The sequence below is a fragment of the Oryx dammah genome, unplaced genomic scaffold, assembly GCF_014754425.2.
Source record: "Oryx dammah isolate SB20612 unplaced genomic scaffold, SCBI_Odam_1.1 HiC_scaffold_28, whole genome shotgun sequence".
NCBI lineage: Eukaryota > Metazoa > Chordata > Mammalia > Artiodactyla > Bovidae > Oryx > Oryx dammah.
Window position 1 is genome coordinate 103918055 of NW_024070212.1, and position 27132 is coordinate 103945186.

The 27132-nt window shown below is 49.0% G+C and overlaps 1 protein-coding gene across 1 annotated transcript; it reads right to left on the reverse strand.

Annotated features, from left to right (window-relative positions):
• Nucleotides 1–3082: 3082 nt before the first annotated feature.
• On the reverse strand, nt 3083–15738 carry MFSD2A (major facilitator superfamily domain containing 2A). The gene is made up of 14 exons (XM_040231579.1): nt 15476–15738; nt 13886–14017; nt 12212–12336; nt 8288–8411; nt 8100–8178; nt 7588–7730; nt 7036–7126; nt 6796–6917; nt 6506–6589; nt 5672–5755; nt 5465–5577; nt 4874–5017; nt 4607–4783; nt 3083–3536 (listed from the first exon to the last, which is right to left on the reverse strand). Exons 1-14 carry the CDS (start codon nt 15566–15568, stop codon nt 3473–3475), a joined length of 1575 nt encoding a protein of 524 aa, XP_040087513.1. The 5' UTR covers nt 15569–15738; the 3' UTR covers nt 3083–3472.
• Between the last annotated feature and the right edge of the window lie 11394 nt (nt 15739–27132).

A 27132-nucleotide genomic window follows, 5' to 3' on the forward strand; every position in this document is an offset into this window, starting at 1 on the left:
CCAAGTGTGAAGGAAGTCAAGGCGGCAACGGCTCCCAAAGGACAGGAAAGTGGGAGCTGTCCAGAAGAGACGTGGAGCAGTCAGCGATCCAAGCCGTCTCTGAGATCCCAGATTGCTTTCCCACTTCCCCCACCTATCCCGCCTCCTAAATCATGCCCTCAAAAGTCAGAAGGGGTTTTCGAAGAGAGCAATTTTCTGTGAACATGAAACTGGAGAGCCAAGGGTTTTCAATTCCAAATCCTCATTGTATAGCTGGGGGAACCTGAGACCAGGGAAGTCAGTGAGTGAGAGTTGGGTATAGCTGACAAAGCCCTCGCTCATTAATTCATTACAGTCTTAGCTCATTAATTTGGCTCCACACAGCCCACCCCTTCCCTCCTTGCCTGGTGCCATGATGAGGGCATTGATTCCTAGAGCTGCCCTAAAGATGCAGGAGGCAGGAACAGCTTATGAGAGGCACGCTGGAGCCAAGACATGCTGGAGTATCAGAGGTCAGAGGTATGTTCCAGGGCCAGGCAGGTGGCCTGCATATAACATAGAGCTGGGAAGTTGGCAGGGGTCTTGGATTTCCTCCTGAAGATGAGTTAGTCACTCCGTTGTGTCCAACTCTTTGCAATCCCATGGACTGTAGTTGGCCAGCCTCCTCTGTCCATGGAATTCTTCAGGCAAGAATACTGGAGTGGGCTGCCAATCCCCTTTCCAGGGGATCTTCCCAACCTAGGGATGGAACCTGGGTCTCCCCGACTGCAGACAGATTCTTTATCATCTGAACCACCAAGCAAGTGTCAAGTTCTAAATGACTTAACCCTCTTTTTTAAAATTTGCATTTTAAAAAGATGTTAGAGATAAGGGTTCCTGAAAAGATCAGGTAGTACATTTGCATCTGATAATGGGGACTCAAAAGAAGTTTCTAACCTGGAGAGCTACTTGGTTATCTTAAATAGCTAGCAGAAGGAATCAGATATGGTTTGAGGAGATCAAATCGAGGCCAGTGAAGACACAGGTACAATTATCCAGGTGAGAGAAGATAAAGCCTGGGAAGCTATTGCAGGGAGGGGGAAAGAAGCAAACTTGGATGGTTTAGGGAATTTGTTTTAAAGATGGGATTTGGTGCTTATTGATTAGAGTGGAGGGAGAAGGGAGGTGTTAGTGAAGTAAAGTAGCTCAGTCATGTCCAACTCTTTGCAACTCTGTGGGCTATAGCCCACCAGGTTCCTCCGTCCGCGGGATTCTCCAGGCAAGAATACTGGAGTGGGTTGCCATTGCCTTCTCCAGGGGATCTTCCTGACCCAGGGATCGAACCCGGGTCTCCCGCATTGCAGGCAGACGCTTTAACCTCTGAGCCACCAGGGAAGCTGAGAGTCCTCAAATTCTCCAGCTGTAAAGACTGGACCAGAGCAGCCTCTGACCCTGAGAGCAGCTCCAAAGGCAGCCGTGGGACCTGGCTTGGTGGTGGCAGAACTATTTGTTCACAGAACAGCCTAAAGCAGTGGTTCAAGAACACAGGCCCTAGAGTGAGATGACTTCCCTGATGGCTCAGATGGTAAAGCGTCTGCCTGCAATGCAGGAGACCCGGGTTCGATCCCTGCGTCGGGAAGATCCTCTGGAGAAGGCAATGGCAACCCACTCCAGTACTCTTGCCTAGAAAATCCCATGGATGGAGGAGCCTGGTAGGCTAGTTCATGGGGTCGTAAACAGTCGGATATGACTGAGCGACTTCACATCACATCTATAGTGGGATAGCCTGGGTTCAAGTATCAGATTCTCCACTTACTAATTTTTCTGCACCTCAGTTTCCTGATCTGTAATATGGGAAAGTTATGAGGACTAATGAAATTTATATTTATTAGGCATGTGCAACAGTGCCTGTAAAAGTGGTTGTATAGAGCTTCATCCAATAAATGGAGCTCAAATTCAAAAAAAAAAAAAAAAAGGAGCCCCAAACCCAAAGTAGAAACCAAGCTTAAACAGTTTAACCATGTCTCTTCTCTGGGCCTCATTTATCCATCTACATAAAATAAAGGGCTAAATGAAAACAGAAAACAAAATTTTAAAAAATGAATAATAACAATAAAATAAAAGGCTAGACTCACAGCCTCTAATCCTGCAAGTGATGTTTTCTTGATTTTTTATTTTTTTTCTTGGCAGGAGGAGCTTGGCCTGAGTGTGTTACACGCAATGACTTGCTAAGACAAGCTCCTACCAACTTGCAAGGGCCAATTATTAAAATTTCAGGAAATTTTCAGGATAGAACCACCGCTGGTAACTTGAAATTGGCTACAGTGGGAATATTTACACTCTGGAAATAGGCAAATGCTACAAACTAGGCTTTTCCCACTGCCCTCCTCCCCGACACCAGTGGTGAGATCCTTCCCCTCAACCAACACATAGACTTGCCTTCCAATACTGTCATCAGTGATAGAGAATCACAGGTCTCTCGCACCCCCAGGGTCCTAATCACAGAATCTACCCCTGCACAGCCAGCCCTGCATGCTCAGGCACGCACAGGGCGGGAAGCAGAGTGCACAGGGTGGGAAGCAGGGCACACAGGCCTGAGCAAAGCAAACTGGTTGTTCTCAGACTCAGGGTACAGTGGGTAGTGGTTAAGATACTGGAGTCTCACACACCTGGGATGTTATTCCAGTTAGATCTCTATTGGCTGTGTGAGTTTAGCCAAGTTTCTCTCAATAGTGGGGCTCAGTTTCCTCATCTGTAAAATGGGGACAGGGGACTTCCCTGGTGGTCCAGTAGTTAAGACTGTGCTCCCACTGCAGAGGGCATGGATTCTAACCCTGGTTGGAGAACTAAGATCCCACATGCCACATAGCCAAAACATTTAAAAATACTAATAAAATAAAATAAGGACAGTCCTGACCCAGCACAGTGGTTTCCAGGATTAAGTGAGAACGCCACCAAGGTGAGAGAACACTTCCACACCTGGGCCTGGTACAGACAGGTATTTAGTAAATGTTAGCCAATGCTGTTGTTACACCTCCACAACATTCTGGCTCCCTCCCACCCTCTGCATCCTGGAACAGAAGGGCTCCGTGAGTTGCTGAGAACAAAGGCAGAAACAGGCAGCTCAGTTTTCCAGCTTTTATGAAAATTAATAACATTAATAGCTCACAGACATATACATACATACACACTGCTATTTACATGGTCATTAAGTTATTAATTAGTCTCTGTATACAACGTTTCTACATTAGTGTTCCAGGCTAGGCCCAATCAGTCCTTGGCATATTCACAGTAGCAGTCCCTGGGCTTGGCCCCTAGGGTGGTCACAGGGCGTCTGATGCCTGCCCCATGATAGGCACAGGAGGTGTCCTGGGTCGCTTACTATGAAGTCTTTAGCTCCCTTCCTGGCATCTGGAGACCAGCTATTCAGGGAACAGGCAAGCAGGCCTCGATTCCTCATGTGGCCTGGTGACCCAGGCCCTGGATATAGCGGCTTCGGGCCATCCAGTAGGCACTAGAGGATGCTGGCCAGTTCTGTAGAGTCTGTGTCAGAGCAGCCTGAGCTGCTGGCCTCTTCCCTGCAAGAAGCAGAGGAGACGGGTTGGAGGAAGCATCCTTACTCACCTGCTTGTTCCCCGAGGGATCTTGGCTCTGCAGGCTTAGCTGACTGCCAGGTTAGTCTAAATCACAGGATGGTGTTCACTCCCACTCTCAGCCCAGAAACTACTGCTAGGTTTGTTCACTGTTCCTGCTGCCCTCAAGGCACTCCAAGCTCCAGTACTACATCCTGGCCTGGGCGGGTTGATGAGCTGGCATAACTCACTCCACCCGGCTCTCTGGTCTTCATACTGAGGTCCTGCATGCCAGGAGAGCTATGAAGAGTGTGGGCTCTGGAGTTAGAATACAGGGGCTCAAACCCCACGTCTGCCCCTTATCACCCGCAGTTTCTTCATCTGCTGAGTGAAAATCACAGGAATCTCTGACGCCCAAGGCTATTAAGATGACTACAGGAGATAATGGGTACACTCTCTAAAATGTAAACCCCCTTAGGTGACAGGGACTTTTGTTTGTATCATTCACTAGACCAAGGCCTGACACACAGGCTTCCCATATAGGTACCTGTTGAATGAATAAACGTAAAACCACTCAGCATAAGCAGACAGCAAAGGGCTCAAGAAAACATTAACTAGGAGACTTCCCCAGTGGTCCAGTGGTTAAGAATCTACCCTCCAATGCAAGGGAATGTAGTCTTTAGCTCCCTTCCTGGCATCTGGAGACTCATCAATTCGATCCCTAGTTGAGGAGCTAAGATCCCACATACTGAGGGGCAACTAAGCCCGCATACTGCAACTAGAGAGGTGGCATGCCATGACTAGAGCAGCCTGCATGCGGCAACAAAGATTCTGGGTGCTGCAACAAAGACGATGCAGCCAAATAAATAAATATTTTTTAAAAATAAAATAGTAAAAAAAAAAAAGATACATCAACTGCCATTGTGATGAATTGGCAGAGGGGAAGGGCAGAGGAGAAGCGGTGGAGGGGAAGATGTGTGGGAGGCAGATCCGAGCTTGGCTTCTCCAGGAGGCACTTTTCAAGGGCTTAGACTGCATGACGCCCTTTTGTCCGCCAACCATTCTTGCCCACTCACCTCAGAGCCTGCAGGGCCTTCTTGTTCTGCCGCCGCTTCTCCTCGTCAATGGGGTACAGCTTGAAGAGCAGCAGGCCCAGGAGGATGAGGACCATGGGAGCCACGGTCACCAGCATCTTCAGCGTGACCTTGACACGTGCCGGCTGGGAGCAGCCACGGGTCTGGTACCCGGTGAAGCTGTGGGGCCCAATGGTTAGGGGAGTGGTGAGGAGGGGGCACCTGGGGCCTGCCCCTGCCCAGCATTACCCAGACCCCCACCCCACTCACTCCAGACTGAGGGTGGAGATGCCCAGAGAGACTCCAGAGGCAAACTTGGTGAAGAAGACGTAGAAGGAGAAGAAGATGGGCTCGGTCCCGTGGATGTGGGGCTGCTTCAAGTGGAAGTCATCAATGACGTCGGGCAGCATAGACCTGCACACAGTGGGGGCAGCCGTGAGCACCCTCCCACCTAGCAACCCCAGGCCCCCACTAGCCCGTGTGGTCCAGGTCAATAAGAGCGCTCTGGGAGCTGGCGGTTCTATAGTACACACACACAGTTCAGTGACGACATGGCAACTTCATGTGACTCAAAAAGGAAGGCCTCTTCCTCTGAGATGAAGTAGCCACACATGTAGCTGCTCAGCTGGGCAAGTAAAGTACAGGGTTTGAACCTCCATTTCCCATCCTGACTAGGTGTGCTCAAGCAGTTCACAATCTGTACAGTTATACTGGGAGGACCTGCCCCACTCCCAACCTGGACCTGCAGAAAGAGAAGTCCCACAGATTCTCCCTAAGGAGTTTCTGAACTGGGGAGCTGGGAGGCTAGGGAACATACCAAGGTGGGCATATATATATATATATATACACACACACACTTACCACGGTAGTAAGAAGGCAGCTGCAACACTGATGCCGGCTGCCACAGCCACCACGTATGTGACAATCAGGTTACTCTCCATGAGGGCCACCAAGATGAGAAATGGCACTGCTGACTAGGAGAGTGGGTGTAGGAAGGTGAGTCAGCTGAGAAGCTCCCAGCAGTAATTCCCAGGCCAGCCCAGGCCCTACTCCTTCAGTCTCACTCACCGAGATTCCAACGTATACAGCTGTCTTTTTGCCAAACCGGGTTAGGAACCACTGCCAGATGGGGATGGTGACTGTGGCTGAGAACTATGGAGGGGCAAAGGGGTGAAGGAAGTGGGTTAGAGCCCTGGAATCCCTCTTGTCCTTCCTAGGACTCCAAAAGGTGTTGCTAGCCCTGACCAGGAGCAGCCAGATGCCATCACCTGGATTGCTCCACGGCAGCTGATGGCTCTTCAAGGAGCTGGGACAAAGTCCTGATCTTATCTGCTGCCCTCTGAGTGCAGAACTCCAAGTTCTGGCCTCCACGTCTTTGCTTTCGCTATGCTTTCTACTTGAACATCTAACCCCAATCCTTTCTTTTTCCCCCAGTGTTACTGAGATATAATTGACAAGAACATTGTACTAGTTACTAGTTCAAGGTGTACAATATAAAGATATTTTTAAAATATTTATTTGGCTGTACCAGGTCTTAGTTGCAGCATGTGGGATCTTTTTTTTTCCCCCCACAGTTGCAGCATGCAAACTCTTAGTTACAGGATCTTCAGTGGCGGCATGTGGGAGATAGTTCCCCGGCCAGGGATTGAACCCAGGACCCCTGCATTGGGAATGTGGAGTCTTAGCCACTGGACCACCAGGGAAATCCCAATAAAGATTTGATATATGTATCCAAACTCTTTCATAGTCCTACCTAAGCCATTGTAGGTCAGATCCAAATGTTCTGAGAAGCCTCCCTCATCCCTCACGATCTTGGGCCAGTCTGGGAAACATCCTCTGGCTATCCAATGAACCATCTCACAACCTAAGCCCCTTCAGCCACCCTTGGGGCCCCACACGCACCATGATTGCCAGGAGCAGATTCTGGAATTCGTTCCGAAAGCCCAAGGTATAGGTACAAAACAAGGCAAAGTTCCCCTCCACCAGCTGGGGGCCAGGACGGTGTAGCAGGAAAAAAGACAAAGAAACAGGTGATGATGGAGCTGAGCCTCGAAGACTCTTCATGTGCTCGGGGGACCTCTGCTCATCCCACCCCCATTCCACCTGTCCCTCAGGCCCTGTCACATTCTAAGGCCTAGCCCATCCTCTATTGCACTCCCCCATCAGGCTGAGCGTATCAGAGCCCCACTCACCATGAAAGCCAAGGAGGTGAAGAGGAAGCCAGCGATAAGCTTGATGTACGGCCCATGGCTCATGACCAGCCGGAGGCCCTGAAAGAAGGCCATCTGCTTGGTCTGCTGAGTCTCGTAGGATTCTGGGGGCCAGAGGGGACAGTGAGCAGGAGCAGAGGCCCCTCCTAGAGTCTGAGGCCCAGGCAGAAGGACAAAAACTGCCCCACGATGGGACCTGCACCCCGCCCTGGGACCCCTCACCTCTCTGCTCCCGCACGCCCAGGGTCAGGATGACAGCACAGATGACATAGATGGAGGCGATGACTCCTGCCGCCAGCAGGTATGCATTTTGCTGTTAAAGCAGGTAGAGATCACATAGGGACACAGTCAGTCTCATTTCATCCCAGCGCCCAGCAGCTCTACTCAATGACCTTGGACCAGTCCCTTCTCTGGGGGCCTCTCTGTCTCCATCTGTGAAATGGGAAAGTTAGCCTGGGCCTACTGCTGCTTCCCAAGGCTGGAAAAAGCCCAGATGAACAAAACTCTAAGGAGGCCAGGATGTGGAGTCTGAAAGCCCACAGTTCAAATCTTCCGAAAGCTAGTTTCTGCAACTCACTAGCTATATTACATTGGACAAATTATTTAGCCTCTCAGTGCATCAGTTGCCTTATTTGCAAAGTGGGCATATTAAAACTGTATGTAACAAATTCCCAACAAATTCCCAACACTAGCCATTATTACTATTCTGAGGATAACTGCAAACCACCCCATCATTCCTCATCTTCCCCCATCCCTGCCCTGCCAAGGACTCACCGTTTCTTTGATCGAAGTGGAGCTCTGCGTGCGATTGACTGTAGAAGCATTGCCATCCGGGATACAAGGCGAATCTGCTTGGCCCACGATCTGCCCCTGGATTGCTGTGCCCAGCACTGTACCTAATACCTCCACGGTCATCCCTGAGCAGAAAAAAAGAAGTCCTTTGGAAGGGCCGCAAGGCTTGCGGGCCCCCAGGGAGGAAGGTCAGATGGATAGAAGCCCCAGAAGCTCTAGCCCCAAGAGATGGAAACAGCTCCAGATGGAATGGTTATAGGGTGGTAGGATAGATGGCATCTTGGCTTAAACTTGTGGCCTTGCTGTGTGACCTCTGCCTGGTCCTTGTACCTCTCTGGTCTCAAGAGAAGAATCAGTTATTTTTTAGTATGGTTTCACACCTTCTCCCAAGAGCAGAGAGCTGAGCCCGGAAGGGAAGAAACATGGGAGGAGAGTCAAGGAGTGGCGGACCCTGGGTCCCTGGTGGGTGGGATCAGTGGGCTGGGGAAACTTACGATAGGCAGTGGCAGAATCGCGCTCACTCTGCTCCGTGCTGATGAACATGGTGAGAGCTGAGTAGGGAACGTGGAAACACTGGCATGGAAGAGAGGCCCTCGGCCAGTCAGACGATGGACAGACAGATGTGGCTTTGGGCACCAACCCCGGAGGCCCCAGGGACTTCCTTCCCGCTGCCCACACTCACCGTGACCAGCGTTTCAAAGAGGCAGTAGAAAAGCAAGTACCACAGGGTCTGGCCCTGGTGGAAGTCGGGCACGAACCAGATGAGGAAGTAGGCGATGATGGCCAGGGGTGTGGAGAAGGTGATCCTGAGGAAGGGGAGAGTCTGAGCGGGGGCTGGATGCCAAAACCCCAGGATTCGGGCCTGGCCTGGACTCTTCAGCAGCCCCACAGGGTGTCCGGTGGGAAGGAAAGTCCTCCCTCTGGATCCACACACCCCAGGGTATCCGGGAAGGTACTGATGGCCAACCCTGGAAGGGCAGACTGAGACAGGGTTCTGGCCTACAATCCCGAGCACGGAGCAGCAGGTCAGACCCTCCTGAGTCTTGACTGTCTTTCCCCAGGGGTTAAGGCTCTAGAGACAGGGGCTTTCTATGGGCTGGGGAATGAGAATGGAGGCTGCGACTTTGGGGAGAAGGAGCAGCCCCAATGCTGGGGTTCTCACCATTATGTGTACACACAGGGTGAAGGGAGGCCAACTCCAGGGGAAGATTTCCTTCTGGGGCGGCCACAAGGGAGGACTGGGCCCCGTGAAATAACTATAAGTGGGGTTGGCGGGGGCAAAGGTCTGCCTCTCCACATATGAATCCCATGGTCCAGAAAGATCCCACATGCCGCAGAGCAACGGAACCCATGCCCCACTACTGAGCCTGTGCTCCGCAACAAGAGAAGCAAGCCCACCACCATGAGAAGCCCATGAACTGCAGCTAGAGAGAGGTCCCTGTTCACTGCAACTGGAGAACGCCTGTGTGCAGCACCCAAGACCCAGTGCTGTCAAACATAAAATAAATAAAATCTTAAAAAAAAAAAGAAAAGGCGGCTGAGAACCAAGACCCGTGGTTAGAAGAAGGGGCCGCAATTCAGGGATCCAGTTCTGGTTCTACTACTAACTATTAATAACTTGGTCTTGGGCAAGTTACTTAACTTCTCTGAGACTCATTTTCTCATCTGTAAAATGAGAGTAGTAAGAACACCGACCTCACCTTCAACGTTTACTCAAGAAATATTCAAGTGCTAACTCTGAGCTGAGCGCTATTCTAATATATCAGGAAACAAAACAGACAAGTCACTGCCCTCATGACATTCACATGCTAGTTGGCAAACACCAAAAAAAACCTAAGATAGGTACTCTCCAGCTTTAAAAAGGGATGAAATTCTGAGACATGCTACAATATAAACCCAGAAGTAACACAGAAAGACAAATCTGGTATGAGTCAGATTCACAGACAGAAGACAATTGGTTGCCAGGGGCTAGAGGGGAAGAAGGAATGAAGAGTTAGTGTTTAATGGGTACAGAGTTTCAGTTTGGAAAAAGTTCTGGAGATGGTCGTGCAACAGTGTGACCATACTTAATGCCACTGGATTGTACACTTGAAAATGGCTAAAATGGTCAATTTACAAATTTTTAAATAGTGTATTTTATCCACACATACACAAAAGCTACATATTAGATGGTAATTAAGTGCTGTGGAAAATAGAAAGCAGGCTGAAGGGGATTAAGAGTATAGGGGTACAATCCATAGCCAAGTGGCCAAAGTTGCCCTCATTGAGAAGGTGACCTCTGTGCCAAGATGAGAGGGAGTTGGCCTTGCAGAGCTTGCAAGGCAAGGGTGCTCAGGCCGGAAATGTGCCCCAGCAGGTCTGGGGAGTAGCAAGATCAGGGGGCCGGAGTATGGAAAATGGAATTAGGAGATGAGCTTGGAGAGGAGATGGGATACCAGGGCTCTACAGGCCATTGTAAGGACTTGGGCTCTGCGTCACTGGGTTGAAGTAGTTAATATTAAACAACAGCGCGTGGGACACAGTGCGTGCTGTGATTATCACGCCAGGAAAGCCCAGCAGGAGACTTCAGGAGCTGCAAAGCCCTGGGCTGGGACTCCGCCCTCAGGTCCAGCCCTGCCAACACCCTGCCCCTCACTGGACAGCCTTGGAACTCCAGGAAAGTGTTTGCCAAAGTCTTCCTGCTCTGAAAAGGAAGACATAAACGCTGACTGAGGGCAGGGGCTGATCTGAGGCCTAGGAGGAGAGGGGCGTCCCAGGGCTCAGGAACCCCTGGAAGGCCCAGCCTCTTCTTACACTGGAAGGAGAAGGGCTCCCAGGTCCTAACAGGTATGGATGGAGAGTTGGGTCACGTGTATCCATGGCAGCCGTCCGGAGGCACTCAGACGAGGGTGGGGGACCACTCAGAGAGATACTGCCAGGAGGTCCCACCCAGACAGCTGAGGACATGTCCAGAGACAGGCATCAAATCAGAAACCAGCCCGAAGGGCCCTCAGCTACTTCACCAAGCCTGCTGCCACACCTGCCCAGGCAGGCAAGGTGGCCTCAGGTCCTACCTCCCACAGGGAGGGCTTCCTCCCCTCCCCCTGCCTCGCCCCACCCCACCCCACCCCTCCCCTCCCCTCCCCAGTCCTCCCAGAACAAGGGCTCCTCTGGCAGCCCTCGCCAAAATACTGAGGAACCAACTGTGACTGAAAGTAACCCGGGGTTACTGCTGCCTCGGGCTGGCCTGAGCGGCTGCCTGCCATTGGCTGTGCCTCATGAGGCGATGTGGCAGCAGAGCCCCGCCCCTCACCGGCTGCCAGGGAGGCGGGTACAAGGGGCTGCGGGTACAGGCGGGTACAGGGCCCCTGGGGCCGGCTCCCTGGGAGCCCCAGCATCCTGCGCAGGTAAGGCAGGCTCTCCTGTCCCCTGGCCCCGAAGCCTGGATCAAAGGCCTCAACCTGGGCCTTCGCCAGGGGCTGGCGGGATTTTGGAGGGAGGGGGGCCTCGTGGGAAAGGAAGCTGTGGTGGGGGGGCAGGGACTGTGGGAAGAGCTTTGAAGGCCTTGAAGACCAGGTATGTGCGCCCCTGGGGCAGGAAGGCGCCCACTTGAGCCTGGATGGGCCAGAGATGAAAGGGGTATGTCCTCCTCCCCCCAGCCACCAAGCAGGATGTCCTGGAGGGAACCAGAGCTCCGGCCTGGTCGCCTGTGCCTGCCTTTGCCGTCTGATCTGTGGCACCACCTCCCCCAACCCTGCCTCACAGTCTGAAGCTGAGGAGTGTAGGCTTTGTATCAAAGGAAAAGGTCGTTCTCAGGGTCCAAGAAGCCAGAGGTTATGCACTTCCATTCTTGGTTTTACCATCCACCCGTGCCCCACCTCCAGGAGCCACTCTGCAGTGGTGCCCGGTTATACATCACTTACTATGCGTCAGGCACCGTTCTAATACATTATATGTCCTGTGAGTATATTAGTCACTCAGCCGTGTCCGACTCTGCAAACCCATGGACTGTAGCCCACCAGGCTCCTCTGTCCATGGAATTCCCCAGGCAAGAATACTGGAGTGGGTTGCCATTCCCTTCTCCAGAGGCTCTTCCCAACCCAGGGATCGAACCCACATCTCCCGCACTGCAGGCAGATTCTTTACTGTCTGAGCCACCAGGGAAGCCAAGTACATTATATATTATAAAATTTAATTTTCACCACAACCCAGTGAGGAAGACATAATTATTATCTCCTCTGGGCAGATGAAGGAACTTGAGGCTGAAGTGTTAAATGTCTTGCCCAAGGTGGTACAGCTATAAGTGGTCAACTTGGTATTAAAACTGAGGCAGGCTGGCTCCAGAGTGTAACCTTTCAACCACTATAGGCAGTGATGGAGTGGAAGAGGTTAGAATTCCAGTTTCATGGAAGGGAAAGGACCTCGGGGAGGAATGGGGCCTGAGACAGGGGAATCTGCTCAGTCTAACAGCTAGACCAGCCTGAACTGGCAAGAGTTCCAGTGCCCATGACTGGGCCAGCTAAGGCCCTGCTGAGGCTTTTGCCATCATCCCTTCTTCTCACCTCCCAGTCTATGACAAACCAGAGGTCCCACCTTCTACCACCGTGAAGGAGCATCTTCTACTCACCAGGGCATGAGGCGGCCCAGACGGGTCCAGGGAGATTTGCTAATGCAGAAGCCCACCAGGGGGTCTGTGATGGCATCCCAAGCTCGGCCCACGAACAGGATGATGGAAGCAGAGAAAGGATCCACCTGGGATAAGTAACAGGAAAAAAGATAACTCCCTCTTCCTTCATCTGACGGGCAACCTCAACCCTCACTGATGGGCAAAAGCACGGCTCCCTCCCCACTTCAGCCAGGCCATTAGGACCCTGTACTGCTCCTACCCAGGCCTCAAGCATCATCATTTGCCTTATTAATAATGACAACAGTTCCCCATTAGCAGTGGTACTGTGTGTCTCCTGAGAAACTTTGCCAGATCTGCCCCCTTCTGTCCTCCCCTCCACTGCCCTTGAAAACTCATCAATTACAATGAATCGAGATTGCATTTCTTTGTCTCCCTCTCACAAGCCCCTAACCACTTGATGCCAGAACAAGCATCTGAGGGACTTCCCTAGTGGTCTAGTGGCTAACACTCTATGCTCACAATGCAGGGGGCCCAGGTTTGATTCCTGGAGGGAGAATAAGATCCCACATACTGCAACTAAGTGTAACTAAGACCCAGTGCAGCCAAATAAAAGCAGAGATAGCACTTGCTGGGTCACCACAGTGGCCCTCAGTTTTCCCACCTGTATAATGGTGTTATGATCCCTGTCTTACAGGGTCGAGCTCTATCTTGGATGTGGAAAAAGGATTAAATAGAAAAAAATGTCAAGAAAGTAGGCTGTCACTATCACTACCCAGCAAAGTTATACCTCTGCCCCCAGAACTTCTCGGCTTATAGACAATTTTTCTGGACTCTTCTTCATTCATCAAGGCTCAGCTATAACTATCACTATTACTATCACTCCAAGAAGATGGAGAGGACTTTCCTCACCTGACTTTTCTAACTTTTTACATTTTGACAGGGGGTTAGTCATATCTGCACCCAACTTAGGATCCAGGGCATGGGAGTTGCTTGAAAACTAGCCACTTAAAGGGAATCATTTGTCCTTTCTGGGGCTCAGGGTTTGCCATCTGTAAGTAAATACCACTAAGATGCCTTGTTTGCAAAGTCAGAAGTTACATGCAAAAGGCAGCCGGTGTGTGCATCCTGAAAGCTTTGGCAGTTTGGCCTCCTACTCTTGCACCAGACAAGGTAAATTCTCAGGATGCCAGGCTGCTGGCCGAGGAGCCCTGTGACACCCTAAGTACCCTGTGAGGGCCCCTCTGTCCACTTACATGCCTCTGCTCCTTAGGTGAAGGTGGGATGCACCTCGTCCACAGGCCTGACAACATCCACTAACCCCTGAGCCAAGCCAGCTGACTGCCGTCCAGCTGGGGACATGGTGTGCCAGTCTCTTCTAAGAACGTCACAGCGGGCTTTATTCTCTCACACCATTGCCTACCCCTCCAGGCTCTGTTGCTCTTGCCAGGCAAGGAGGAGTTGCCTGACCTTGCCAGCTAAGACTCCTGGGGCTGAGAGACTCCCCTTCTGGATACTCTCCAAAGCCTTATTTCTAATCCACTGTGACTCTGAGAGGCAGAGGTGTAGGGGTGCCTAGTCCCATTTCCCAGTTGAGGAAAAAAACCCTAGCCTAGAGTCCGTAGTCTCTCCCACCTTGGGATGATGGAGGAGCCCTAGGGAGTTCAGCTCACTCACCTGAGCTACATCCAACAGGTAGATCTGCAGGAAGAACCCCAGGGCACATCCCGTCACCTGGTACGGGGCTCCCCCAACTGCATAGCAAAGTTTGTTGCAAATGGACAACTGTTTTTTCTTCTTTGGTTCCTTCTGGGAAGAAGAGGAAAGAATGAAGAGACCCACGAGACTGGCCTCCATTCTAGAACTTTCCAGAGCCAGGACGATCCCTCTAACCAACTCTGCCAGGAAGGATGTCTGCCTTGCCCTGTTACCACCCAGGGAGAGCTCACTTCTCACAAGAAAAGAGAGGTCTTCTCTGTTTTTAAAAATCTGGAAAAGGCAAATTCATACTGAAGAAGTAGCCCCTAAGCCACCTCACCCCAACCCCAGAGCCTTAATCAGTGCACCATCCCTTAATGACTCCCCCCAAGGCCTCAGTCATGTTTCTTTCCAAGTTGAAGGGGGAGTATGCTCCAGCAGTGAACCTGTCCCCACCTGGCACCGACCGCCACAACCTGAAAATCCTCTTGCTGCCAAAAGCTGCGTAAGCCCAGGCCCGGCTCCCGCCATGGTTCAGAGGGTAGAACCCACCTGCCTACTGGGTGAGAGCTCTAGAGATCTTTAAGGACCCAGCCCAGTTGGCTGTAGGCACAGCTGTTCCTTCCATCTGTCCCAGAGCCTCCCTGGCCCCTGGAGGCAGCCAGACCTTCAGGCAAACCCAGGAGATGTCCTACCCTCCCTCTCCCTGTCCCCCTCCCCCCAGTGCCCAGGGGATCGTGTTGTGAGGACTGGGGAATAGTGGGGTAGGAAGGCCTCTAGGTGCTGGGTTGGGCCCTCTCTGGGTGGGGCACTAGGGAGGTTAAGGTTGCCCAGGGAAAGTAGATTACTCATACATTGCAGTAGCATTAATTGCTTACCCCGGCTCCTTCCAAAGATAGGTTAATAAAATTAAAATGAAAAGGCAGTCTCCTCCCAGGCAGATATATTGCCTGGGATCCCTCTCTGGGGCCTCCTGATGTCACTGGGTCCTTCATTTCGTCCAGAGAGCTGGGATTGGGGCCGAAAGTCAAGACAGGCAAAGCGCAAAGTGTACGCGCGGGCCGATACCTACACTCACACAGAGCCTACCGGATGCGGCTCCTTTAAGAGCAGAGCTCTTGTTTTATGAATGAACTTGATCCGCCCTCACCGAAGAGATGAGAAGCTAGAGTAGGATGTGGGGGTGGGGAGTAGACAGATGAGAGACGGGGGACCAAGGTGGGTTTCCCAGATTTCTGGGGTCTCCTTGCCGTTTGGGGCAGCAAACTTTAGCGGCTGATCACAGAGGAACGGAAACCTGCTAGGCAGAGCCGGGTACCACGTGGAGCTGCCTGTAAGGCTGCTCTCCAGAAATACCCAGAGCTGGGGTGGGTAAAAGGGGGGCCTGGCGCCTACAAACCTTTTCCATCACTCCCCGCCTCCAGGGCACCCCCAGAGCTCTCTCCTACCTCTGAGTTCTTATCCCCGGCTTAGACCAGTGTGTCTCAGAACCAGGCTTATCCCGGAACGCCCCCATCTCATCCTGGCCCCCCATCCTAGACCCTCCACCTAGGGTTGCGGGGACCTCACCTTCACCTGGACCGGGCGTTCACCGGCTTGGAGGATGCCGGTGGGCAGAAGTCCCGCGGCGGAGCCGCTCTCGGCGCCCTCTCCTTTGGCCATGACCCGCGGGCCACGCCGCCCGGGGACCGGGAGGCCGGGATGCTCCTCTGCTCCGCGGGCCTCCGCTCCGCCCGGGCTCGCGTTGTAGTTGTAGCCGCCGCCGCCACTTCGGTCGCCGCACAGAAGTTAACCCGGCAGGCGGCTGGGCGAAGCACTCACTCTCCTGCACGCCCCCCGCGCCTCTTAAAGGTTCGTCCAGCCCTCTCTGATCTGGCCAATCCCGGAGCTTTGCTACCCCGCCTCCAGCCAATCCTGGAGCCCGCCGGTCCTCCCGCCTGCCCAAACCACCCGGCCTGCTAGCTGGTGCCATCCAGCCACGTTTTCTAGTCCGGAACCCGTATCCGGCTGCGCTTGCTCCGCGGAACCTCGGGGGAAGGCCTGGAGACCCACCTGACACGCACGAGGAAACTGAAGCCCAAGGCTAAAAGTGACTTGCCCACGGACCCACAGAGTGAGTTCTCCCAGAGCGAGATCTACACCTCATGATTTGGGACCCGCAGGTCCAGGAAAAGTAGAGGCTCCAAAGCCCACTGCCCCGCTTTAACGTCTGGAGTCTCCTTCTGCTCTAAACCTGGAGTATGTAGCGCTGGCACTTTCCTAACCGACGCTCCTCTCTTTCCCCAAGATGGACTATTTCTTCTTACGGACAGTGGCATCTTTGGGGTCCTCGTGATAGGGGAGAAAGACAATCTGAGGTAACCAGGCAATAGAGGCAACGCGTCGCCTCGGGCAGAAACCCCCACTTTGTGGAAAGGAGTGGAGACCAGAGCCATTAGCACACAATGATAGTAACAGCAGCGTTTTATGGAGAACTTCCTCCAGGCTTGACAGGACCTCCTTCAGCCATTTAACCACCCTGTGAGGGTGGTACTATTATTATCTCCGTTTTACAACTGCTGCTGCTGCTGCTGCTAAGTCGCTTCAGTCGTGTCTGACTCTGTGCCACCCCAGAGACGGCAGCCCACCAGGCTCCCCAGTCCCTGGGATTCTTCAGGCAAGAACACTGGAGTGGGTTGCCATTTCCTTCTCCAATGCATGAAAGTGAAAAGTGAAAGTGAAGTCGCTCAGTCGTGTCTGACTCTTAGCGACCCAATGGACTGCAGCCCACCAGGCTCCTCCATCCATGGGATTTTCCAGGCAAGAGTACTGGAGTGGGGTGTCATTGCCTTCTCCGTTTTACAACTAAGGGGAGGAAAACTCAGAGAAGTGAAATAGCTGTGATGTGGCAGAGCCAGGGCTAGGTTTTGCCCCATTTCAAAGCCTTCCCTCTTCATAGCACCGCGCTATCCCTCTCAGCAAAAATTAGAAGGCTGAACCTGTCTCCCCAACAAGAAGCCCTGGGATATAGGAAGCCCTGAGTTGAAACAGTCAAGGAAAGATTTGAAAGAGTGCTGAATAATCTGCTCCTTGAAAGAAGGTGGGAGGGGAATTCCTGGTGGTTCAGTGGTTAGGACTCTGAGGGCGCTTCATCACTGGTGGAAAATTAAGATCCTGCAAAGCCTTGGGGTCTGGCCAAAAGAAAAAGAAAGAAAGAAGATGGGAGGCCAGACAGATGTCAGAAAACAGTCTTTTACCACCAGTGTGTCCCTTGTGTCACCATCACTCCTGGCTTCCCAGACACTCAAGAGGCTGGGAGGGTGCCAGTTGGCACTGACCAGTGAAGTGATTACTCAAAGGCCACTCAATCCTGTGCCTGTGGTTGCTATGTCAGGCTTCTTTTTTCTTTCATAAAATCTTATTGCCAGCAGGAGAGATAAGGTCTCGTGGCCCCGTGATGGCCACACCAAGCTTCCTCATCTGCCCTAGAAAATCCCCATCTTGGCCACTGCTGAGAGCCAAGGTGAGGCAGCTGAACTGGTGCAAAGGGCCTGGACTGGCCCCCATGGCTCTGCCGTGAGCTGTGTGACACTCTTGTATCTCTGCCCCTCTCTGGGCTTGAGTCCATAGCCCTAACATCCTCAGCACTAGGGGATTACACTGCATCAGACATGATTTAGACCCCAGTCAAACCTTGAGCTCTCAGAAGGTGAGAATCACATCTTTTTCACTCCTGTATCCCAGCTGACTAGCTGGGGGCCTGATTCATAGTAGGAACTTAAATATGTATTCAATGATGCCTGCTCAGTCTCCCTGAGGGACAGCACAAGGGGAGCCCATTCAGAAAAGCCCCAGGCTCCTTCATTTACCAGCTGTGTGATTGATCCTGGGCAACCCAGTTAACTGTCCTACATTTATAAGGTAGAGATATTAAATGACTACCTGTTTTGAGTATGAAACCAGAAAATGCAGGGGAAGTGCTTAGCACAAATGCCTGGGAGCCGAGGCTGGGCTGGTCCCCTCTCTTGGCCCGATTCCAGTCTGAAAGTGTAGCAGTGTAAGATTCCAGATATGGCCTGACCAAGTGAGAACAATAGGCCTATTATTTCCCGCAGTCTGGACACGACACATTGTTAATGCAGCCTAAGACTGCTGGGCTTCGGAGTCTTTCTCTCCCATGACTATTTCCCATCAGGTTGTGGTCAATTAAATTATTCAGATCCTTTTCACTGGAACTGGGGTCAAGTCAGGTCTCTTCCTGACCCTCTGCTTTGTGTGGTGTCTCCCCCTTCGTGAAGCTCGCAGGACAACAGTGTCTTCTTGCTTATTTCAGCTTGTTGAAATTGTTTGCAGTGCTGGTTCTAGTGCCTCCTGTTTCCTCCTCCTTTCGGTTTATTTTTCTGTTTTTGTTTTGTTTTTTAAATTTTCGCTGCAGCATGTGGCATGCAGGACCCTAGTTCCCCTGTCAGGGATCGAGCCTGCGCCCCCTACATTGGAAGGTTGAATCCCAGCTACTGGACCAATGGAGGAGATCCTACTCTCTCTCTAATCTTAGATACAGGCTGCTCCTCTCCACATCAACTATACCATCTGGTCTGTTGATCAGAGTCCCACAACACTCCACTAGAGACCCTCTTCACCACTGACTGAATTAGGGCCCTGCTCTTATACAACAGCTCCCAATTATTGCTGGACAAGCACGGCGCTAAGTGCCTTATGTATATACCATCTCATTTCCTCACAACATCAGTGGGTAGTTGATGAATCTGAGGCTAAGAGAGGGAAAGCAGGGACCGGTTTTACACGCCCAGAGTCAAGCCCCTTTTTCTGACCATGTGCTTGGCTGTAAATTTGTCACTTAGAAATGTTGTCCTCCAGCTACACACAGTCCTGACCACGTGCCTGCATGGCCGTCTTGGCTGCTCTCATTCCTCCCCTCTTTCTCCCTCACCACCAGGCCTGGAGCCCAAGGGGCTTTGCTGAGGCTCCAGTCCAAGATGGGCAAAAGGCAACCTTATCAGCTCCATTAGCCTCAGGAACCTGGAGCAGGAACCTGGAGCAGAGACCTGGACCCTTTCTTCACAGCAACATTCTTTTCATCTAGGATAGTAGTGAGAACAAGGGCTTCTCCCTGAGGAGCAGAAAGGCAGCTCCCCACTCAGTGATGAAACTACTCTTGTGGCCATCCTTGACCTTTTCTAGATGTAGCCCAGTCTCACAGCCAAGGGCAAATACATTTCAGAGCTCCCCTTGTTGCTTTCCACGTGTCTGTGCCCTCACAGTGCGCCATGCCCAGCCTGAAGGGCTTCTTCACACCCTACAGTACTCCCCTGAGGGCCTTTGGGGAACGCCGCTGGGTCCCTTGAGCTTCTTTGGAGACAGAGGAGCAGAGTTAAATGCAAAGATTCGAAGGACAGGTCACTGGCTTCATAGACTATCTCTACCATACAGTTTGTGCGTGTGTACGAGCTCAGCCGTTCAGTTGTCTCGGACTCTTGCACCCCCATAGACTAACCCGCTGGGCTTCTCTGTGAGATTTTCCAGACAAATATACTGCAGTGGGTTGCTGTTTCCTTCTCCAGGGGATCTTTCTGACCATACAGTTTACTCCTGGGCAAATTACAAAATCTCTTTGAGCCTCACTTTTCTTACCTGTCAAATGAGGATAATAATTCTGTATATCTCACAGTGTAGTCATGAGGATTAAGTAGGGTCCATAGAATGGTGTTTGGCCTTTAGTAAGAACTTAAGCAGAAATCCCTGGTGGTTCAGTGGTTAAGAATCCACCTGCTAAAGTAGGGGACATGGGTTCAATCCCTGATCTGGGAAGATTCCACTTGCTGTGGAGCAATTGAACCCGTGTGCCACAACTACTGAGCCACACGCTGCAACTACTGAAGTCCGCATGCCCTCAAGTTCATGCTCCACAGCAAGAGAAGCCACTGCAACGAGAAGCCCTCTCCCTACAACTAGAGAACGCCCGTGTGCAGCAACAAAGGCCCAGCATGGCCAAAAAATACATAAATAAAATTTTTTAAAAATTTAAATGCCCCAGAGAGTTTCTTAACTCTGTTCAAAAAATAAATAAATAAAAACAAAGAGTGTGGATTGCCTTTTAAAAATATTTGTCCTCATTATCAGCATCACCACAGTCACTATCATCGGTAGTATTGATTAGAGTGGTGAAACCACACCAAATAACATCATTTAAGTCAGAGGGGAGAAAATTTGATTTAAATGGCTAGGGGCTAGATTTATATCTGGTGGTTCAAGATGGTTTTTCTAACCCAGTGGGGTGCTGCCAGGACAGGCTAAATGATTGTTGCTAAGTGAAGGTGTTGTCAGGTACCAGGGTCGTCAAGTAGAACAACAATCTGTCATCCTGTGGTAAGATCTCTTTAGTCCTTAAATGGCAGATCTACCACCCTGACTTCTGGAAAAAAGGAGCCCAGCCCATGCTTTAAAACATACTTATCTCAACTTATGAGTTCCTGTTTAGTCATGTCCTACTCTTGCAACCCCATGAACTGTAGCTGGTCCAGGCAAGAATATTGGAATGGGTAGCCATTCCTTCCTCCAGGGGATCTTCCTGACCCAGGGATTGAACCCCGGTCTTCTGCATTGCAGGCAGATTCTTTAATGTCTGAGCCACTAGGGAAGCCCATACTTATCTCAAGAGTCACTGGTAAGTTTATACCTTGGTTGGTGCTTATGGCAGAAAGCGAAGAGGAACTAAAGAGCCTCTTGGTGATAGTGAAAGAAGAGAGTGAAAAAGTTGGCTTAAAACTCAACATTAAAAAAACGAAGATCATGACCTCCAGTCCCATCACTTCATGGCAAATAGATTAGGAAACAATGGAAACAGTGAGAGACTTTATTTGCTTGGGCTCCAAAATCACTGAAGATGGTGACTGCAGCCATGAAATTAAAAGATGCTTCCTCCTTGGAAGAAAAGCTATGACAAACCTAGACAGCATATTAAAAAGCAGACAATACTTTCCCGACAAAGTTTCATCTAGTCAAAAGAAAGAAAAGTGAAAGAAAGAAAAGTGAAGTCGCTTAGTCGTGTCCAACTCTGTGAGCCCATGGACTGTAGCCCACCAGGCTCCTCCATCCATGGAATTTTCCAAGCAAGAGTACTGGAGTGGGTTGCCATTTCCTTCTCCAGGGGATCTTCAGACACTTTACCATCTGAGCCATGTTTTTTCCAATAGTCATGTATGGATGCGAGAGTTGGACCATAAAGAAGGCTGAGCGCTGAAGAATTGATGCTTTTGAACTGTGGTGTTGAAGAAGACTCTTGAGAGTCCCTTGGACAGCAAGGAGATCAAACCAATCAATCCTAAAGGAAATCAGTCCTGAAAATAATTGGAAGGACTGATGCTGAAGCTGAAACTCCAATACTTTGGCCGGTTGTTTCGAAGGGCTGACTCATTTGAAAAGACCCTGATGTTGGGAAAGATTGAAGGCAGGAAGAGAAGGGGATGACAGAGGATGAGATGGTTGGATGGCATCGCTGACTCAATGGACATGAGTTTGAGCAAGCGCCGGGAGTTGGTGATGGACAGGAAGCCTGGTGTGCTGCAGTTCCTGGGGTTGCAAAGAGTCGGACAGAGCTGAGCTGAACTGGATAGTGGTGGTCTGAGGCCTGAGGACAGGAAATGGCCAGGCTGAAGAGCTTAGGGCTGGGCAAGCATTGGAGTAGTCTGAGCTATTCTGCACCCAGTCCTTTTGTTTGCCCTGGGGGTAGATGAAAGGGCAGAAAGTAGAAAGGAGAGACTCTTGAGGGTCCCAAGAGAAACTCTTCCTGTAGAAAGTAGCTAAGAGCTTTTCAAGTCATCTGAGGCTACCAGTTGTGAAGTAGAGTATCTCTTGCCATATCAATAAGTAAGGATGTAACAGCCATCAGCGATTTGGGGCCTCCAGATGTGAATAAGGGCTCCCAAAGGGAAAACAAAGCCTGAGATCCAGCAGATGCTGCCACCGCATTCCCCCTCACCCCCTCCCTGTGATTGCTGAGGAGCTAGAGGATGGGGTGGGGAGTAAGAAATCAAAAAAACAGGATGCAGGTCCCAGATACTTGAGGTGTGTATGAATGAAATGACTTTAATAATCCCAGACTCTCGCATCTTCCCATACATAGAAGAGTGCTAATTTCCTTAACTTGAGATATCTGGTTTTCCTTAATTAACAGTAATCTTTGATGTTCAGACTGCCTGTCCCGCTTTGTTACAAAATTCTATATATCCTGACTCCTTCCCCCCAGCTCCTTGGAGCAGTTTCTCCGGACTACCAGAGACGCTGCCTTCCAGGCTTGAAGTCGTAACATTCTCACCAAATAAAACACGTTCTGCTTTCAGGTTGTGACTATATTTTTTAGTAGACGGTTTTGGCAACCAGCTCAAAGGGACCCAGAGCAGATTTCTTCTCCTCCGCCTGAGCTCTACAGGAATCTGGAGTCTTGGTACCAGCAGAGGCCCCTTGTGCCCATCCATCTCCTTGGGAGTTCAGATGGATTTGATTGAGTCTCTTCTGGTTCTAGGATCTCTCGTATTGGTTGAAGATCCTGAGCTTTATTTGGTGGGGTGTAGCAGGTCCTTGCCCCCTCTTACTTGAAAGTTCCTGGGGGGGGCACTCAGTTGAAAAACACTGGGGCCCACCCACAGTCTAGACACTGAGTGGGACTTGGTTGCAAAATACCGAGGAATACCCCCTCCCAGTTGTAAGACACTGAAAGGGGTTGGTTAACAGATAACCAGGGAAATACCCATCCAGTTAGAAGAGACCTTGAAATACCCACCGAGGAATCCCTGGATCTTTGTTGAAAGACACCGAGTTGCTACGTTGTAGGAGGCTGAGCAGCCTGTGCTGAGTAGTTAGGTAAGAGCCTGATCTGACTCTTCCTCAGTTTGGCTGCCTTAATAGAATTTGTCTGGATAAAAGTGAAGATATTACATGAAAGCTTTACTCTGAGGAAAAGGAACATAGCTCCAAGCCAGTTTCAGTCTTCTCAGGTGCCTGAGAAATTTATGGGAGTAGTAGAGGCTGAGTCCTCATGCTAAGCAGTGGTCCCATAGAGAAATCCTCTCATTAATTAAAAAAATTGCTCACCTGGGGAAACAAATAAGAACTGGACTTCAGCGACTCAAGCACTCAAAAACTCAGTGGTCCTTAACTGCCAGAGATAGACTCTGAGACACATAAGATGAGCTAAAACGACTCTGGGCTGACTCTGGGAGGAGTTACACTCACAAGCAGCACACAGGCCCACCACACGACTTGGCTAAGGAATTTTTATCCCTGACAAATTCAAGTTAAAATGGGAAATAGAATTTCTCAAAAGCAAAACAAAGGGCATCAGAAAGTCAACCTCTGACTAACACCCTAGCCAGGTTCATAAGGAGCTCATACTTGCAAATACCTAGTTAATTGGAGAAATTATACTTTAATTGGAGAAATTATACTGAAGGAAATCTTACCCTAAAAATTGAGGGGGTCCTTATTTTGTATGCAAAGGTAAAAACTGGCTTAGTAAAACTTTAAACAAAGGGAAACACATTTCTCTGTGTCTTCGAGTTATAAATGTTTCTATCTGATATTCCTAGGTTGTTCTGTGTTCCTGGGTTAATTTGTTTGTGTTTGCCCTATTTCTTGTTCAGTCACTCAGTCATGTCTGACTCTTTGCGATCCCATGGGCCACAACACACCAGGTTTCCCTCTCCTTCAGTATCTCCAGGAGTTTGCTCAAACTCATGTCCATTAAATCGATGATGCCATCCAACCATTTCATCCCCTGTCATTCCCTTCTCCTGCCTTCAGTCCTTCCCAGCACCAGGGTCTTTTCAAATGAGTTGGCTCTTCACATCAGGTGACCAAAGTATTGGAGCTTCAGCTTCAGCATCAGTCCTTCCAATGAATATTCAGGGTTGATTTCATGTAGGTTTGAGTGGTTTGATCTCCTGGCAGTCCAAGGAACTCTCAAGTATCTTCCCCAGCACCACAGTTCAAAAGCATTAATTCTTTGGTGCTCAGCCTTTTTTATGATCCAACTCTCACATCCATACATGACTACTGGAAAAACCATAGCTTTGACTAGACAGAAATTTGTCTCTGCTTTTTAATATGCTGTCGAGGTTTGTCAAAGCTTAAGAAGCAAGTGTCTTTTAATTTCACAGCTGCAGTCACCATCAGCAGTGATTTTTGGACCCCAAGGAAATAAAGTCTGTTACTGTTTCCATTGTTTCCCCTTCTATTTGCCATGAAGTGATGAGACCAGATGGCATGATCTTAGTTTTGGAATGCTGAGTTTTAAGCCAACTTTTTCACTCTCCTCTTTCACCTACATCAAGAGGCTCTTTAGTTCCTCTTCACTTTTTGTCAGTAGGGTGGTGTCATAGGCATATCTGAGATTACTGATATTTCTCCTGGAAATCTTCATTCCAGCTTGAACTTCATCCATCCTGGCATTTTCCATGATGTACTCTGCATATAAGTTAAATAAGCAGAGTGACAATATACAGCCTAGATGTAATGAAAACTAAAGTTAAAGGTATAGAAATTGGTGGCAGAATTTAGATAAAGGTATATAAAATTGGTATATTTAGATGGCATTTATATATGAAGGCTTCCCTTGTGGCTCAGCTGGTAAAGAATCTACCTGCAATGCGGCAGACCTGGGTTCAACCCCTGGGTTGGGAAGATCCCCTGCAGAAGGAAAAGGCTACCCACTCCAGTAACCTGGCCTCGAAAATTCTATGGGCTGTATAGTCCATGGGATCGTGAAGAGTTGCACACGGCTGAGTGACTTTTACTTTCACTTACTTTGTATATGATGGTCATAGTCTTATTTATTTTTATTGTGGGATAGACAAGGCACATAGATTGCCGCTAAAGAAGTGTTAACTAAATGTACTGAGGAAACGAATAGAGTTACAAAATGAGTAAAAGTGGGAACGAACATGCAAGGGCTAATAAAAATAAAAATAGTGATTTTGCTTTGGTTTAATTCCTAAACACAGAAAGGTATTTTGCTGAATGCCTTATACAAACCTTTGAAGACATGAAAAATTAAACTCTAAAGTTGGAAAACTAAGCAACTGTCTAAAAACCAGAATATGAGTACAGACCACAAGGACCCGACACCGAGGCCTGTTAAGCAGGCAAGAACTGAAACCAAAGGAAAAAAGCGGCAATTTTAAATTCAAACCATTGAGACCATTCCCTCGGCCAAACCTTACAGATAGCAAGCCTTTATCATTTGAGCAAGCAACTTTTGTGTATTCCAAATGTTTGTTAACTAGCATGTTTATATTATAATCCTGATTCTTACCTAAGCTTTTAAATGAAGCCATGAGATTCCTGGTTTGCCTATTTATGTCTGTGTACACATTATACATATAGATATCTCTACTTTTTAAAAGTATTATTAGAATTGGATTTATAAAGAGCTCTATTTAATTTTAATAAAAAGAACTTGCATTTAAAAGAAACTGACCAAGATGACTTTCAGGTTCATGTTAACTAGGAAATATTCAATAGTAAGTTGACACCTGATATTAATGTTTAAGTTTGTTGATCTAGTTAATATAGATATGTCATTAACAGTCATAGAAATTGAGTATAATACTGTATCATACCTATGTTTAATAAATAAGACCTTACTAGATCTCTTGAAAGAAAAATAACTTGAAATGATGTAACTTTAAGATAAATCTAAATGAGATAAAGACTCTAGGGTAAATTCTTTTTATATTTTAGAACTATTTAAAAATGTTCTTTCCAACAAAAATAAAAGAAAAAACAAACAAAAAAATGATCTTTCCAGATACTTGGTAACTTAAAATTCTAGAGCTATGCCAATTTAAGCTAAGTGATGAAAATTTATTGAATAGATAAAAGATCCTGAGATATCAGTTGTTTTCTATAAGAACACAAATGTTTTTAGAAATTATCACCAGTGTTTATGCTCACCAATCTATAGAATGCCAAGGTAAGACAGTTCATACTTACTTACTTCTTAGTTTTACTAAAATTAAGGTTTTAAAAGTGAAGGATTCTCAGTTCTAATGAGGTGGATGAAACTGGAGCCTATTATACAGAGTGAAGTAAGTCAGAAAGAAAAACACCAATACAGTATAAGGCTGTATATTGTCACCCTGCTTATTTAACTTCTATGCAGAGTACATCATGAGAAACGCTGGGCTGGAAGAAGCACAAGCTGGAATCAAGATTGCTGGGAGAAATATCAATAACCTCAGATATGCAGATGACACCACCCTTATGGCAGAAAGTGAAGAGGAGCTAAAAAGCCTCTTGATGAAAGTGAAAGAGGAGAGTGAAAAAGTTGTCTTAAAGCTCAACATTCAGAAAACGAAGATCATGGCATCTGGTCCCATCACTTCATGGGAAATAGATGGGGAAACAGTGGAAACAGTGTCAGACTTTTTTTTGGGGGGGGGGCTCCAAAATCACTGCAGATGGTGATTGCAGCCGTGAAATTAAAAGATGCTAAAAGACTCTGATGCTGGGAGGGATTGGGGCAGGAGGAAAAGGGGACGACAGAGGATGAGATGGCTGGATGGCATCACAGACTCAATGGACGTGAGTTTGAGTGAACTCCAGGAGTTGGTGATGGACAGGGAGGCCTGGCATGCTGAGATTCATGGGGTCACAAAGAGTTGGACATGACTGAGCAACTGAACTGAACTGAACTGAACTGAATGCATATATATGGAATTTAGAAACATGGTAACGATGACCCTATATGCGAGACAGCAAAAGAGACACATATGTAAAGAACAGACTTTTGGACTCTGTGGGAGAAGGCGAGCGTGGGATGATTTGAGAGAATAGCATCGAAAGATGTATATTATCATATGTGAAATAGATCGCCAGTCTAGGTCTGATGCATGAGACAGGCTGCTCAGGGCTGGTGCACTGGGATGACCCCTGAGGGATGGAATGGGGAGGGAGGTGGGAGGGGGGTTCAGGATGGGGAACACATGTACACCCATGGCTGATTCATGTCAATATATGGCAAAACCCACTACAATATTGTAAAGTAATTAGCCTCCAATTAAAATAAATTAATTAATTTTTAAAAAGTCAAGGATTCTAATTTACCACTAGCAACATAAGAGAAGACTCTACACATGGACATCACCAGATGGTCAACAGCGAAATCAGATTGATTCTATTCTTTGCAGCCAAAGATGGAGAAGCTCTATACAGTCAACAAAAACAAGACC

What these genes read in the sequence shown, in the direction of transcription:
- MFSD2A (XM_040231579.1), bottom strand. Translation starts at nt 15,568, where the DNA reads ATGGCCAAAGGAGAGGGCGCCGAGAGCGGCTCCGCCGCGGGACTTCTG. An exon ending in CCACTTCGATCAAAGAAACG is followed by an intron (nt 7,127 to 7,587) that starts GTGAGTCCTTGG and finishes CTGCTTTAACAG; the next exon opens with CAAAATGCATACCTGCTGGC. An exon ending in ATCTGCTCCTGGCAATCATG is followed by an intron (nt 5,756 to 6,505) that starts GTGCGTGTGGGG and finishes GCCCCTCCATAG; the next exon opens with TTCTCAGCCACAGTCACCAT.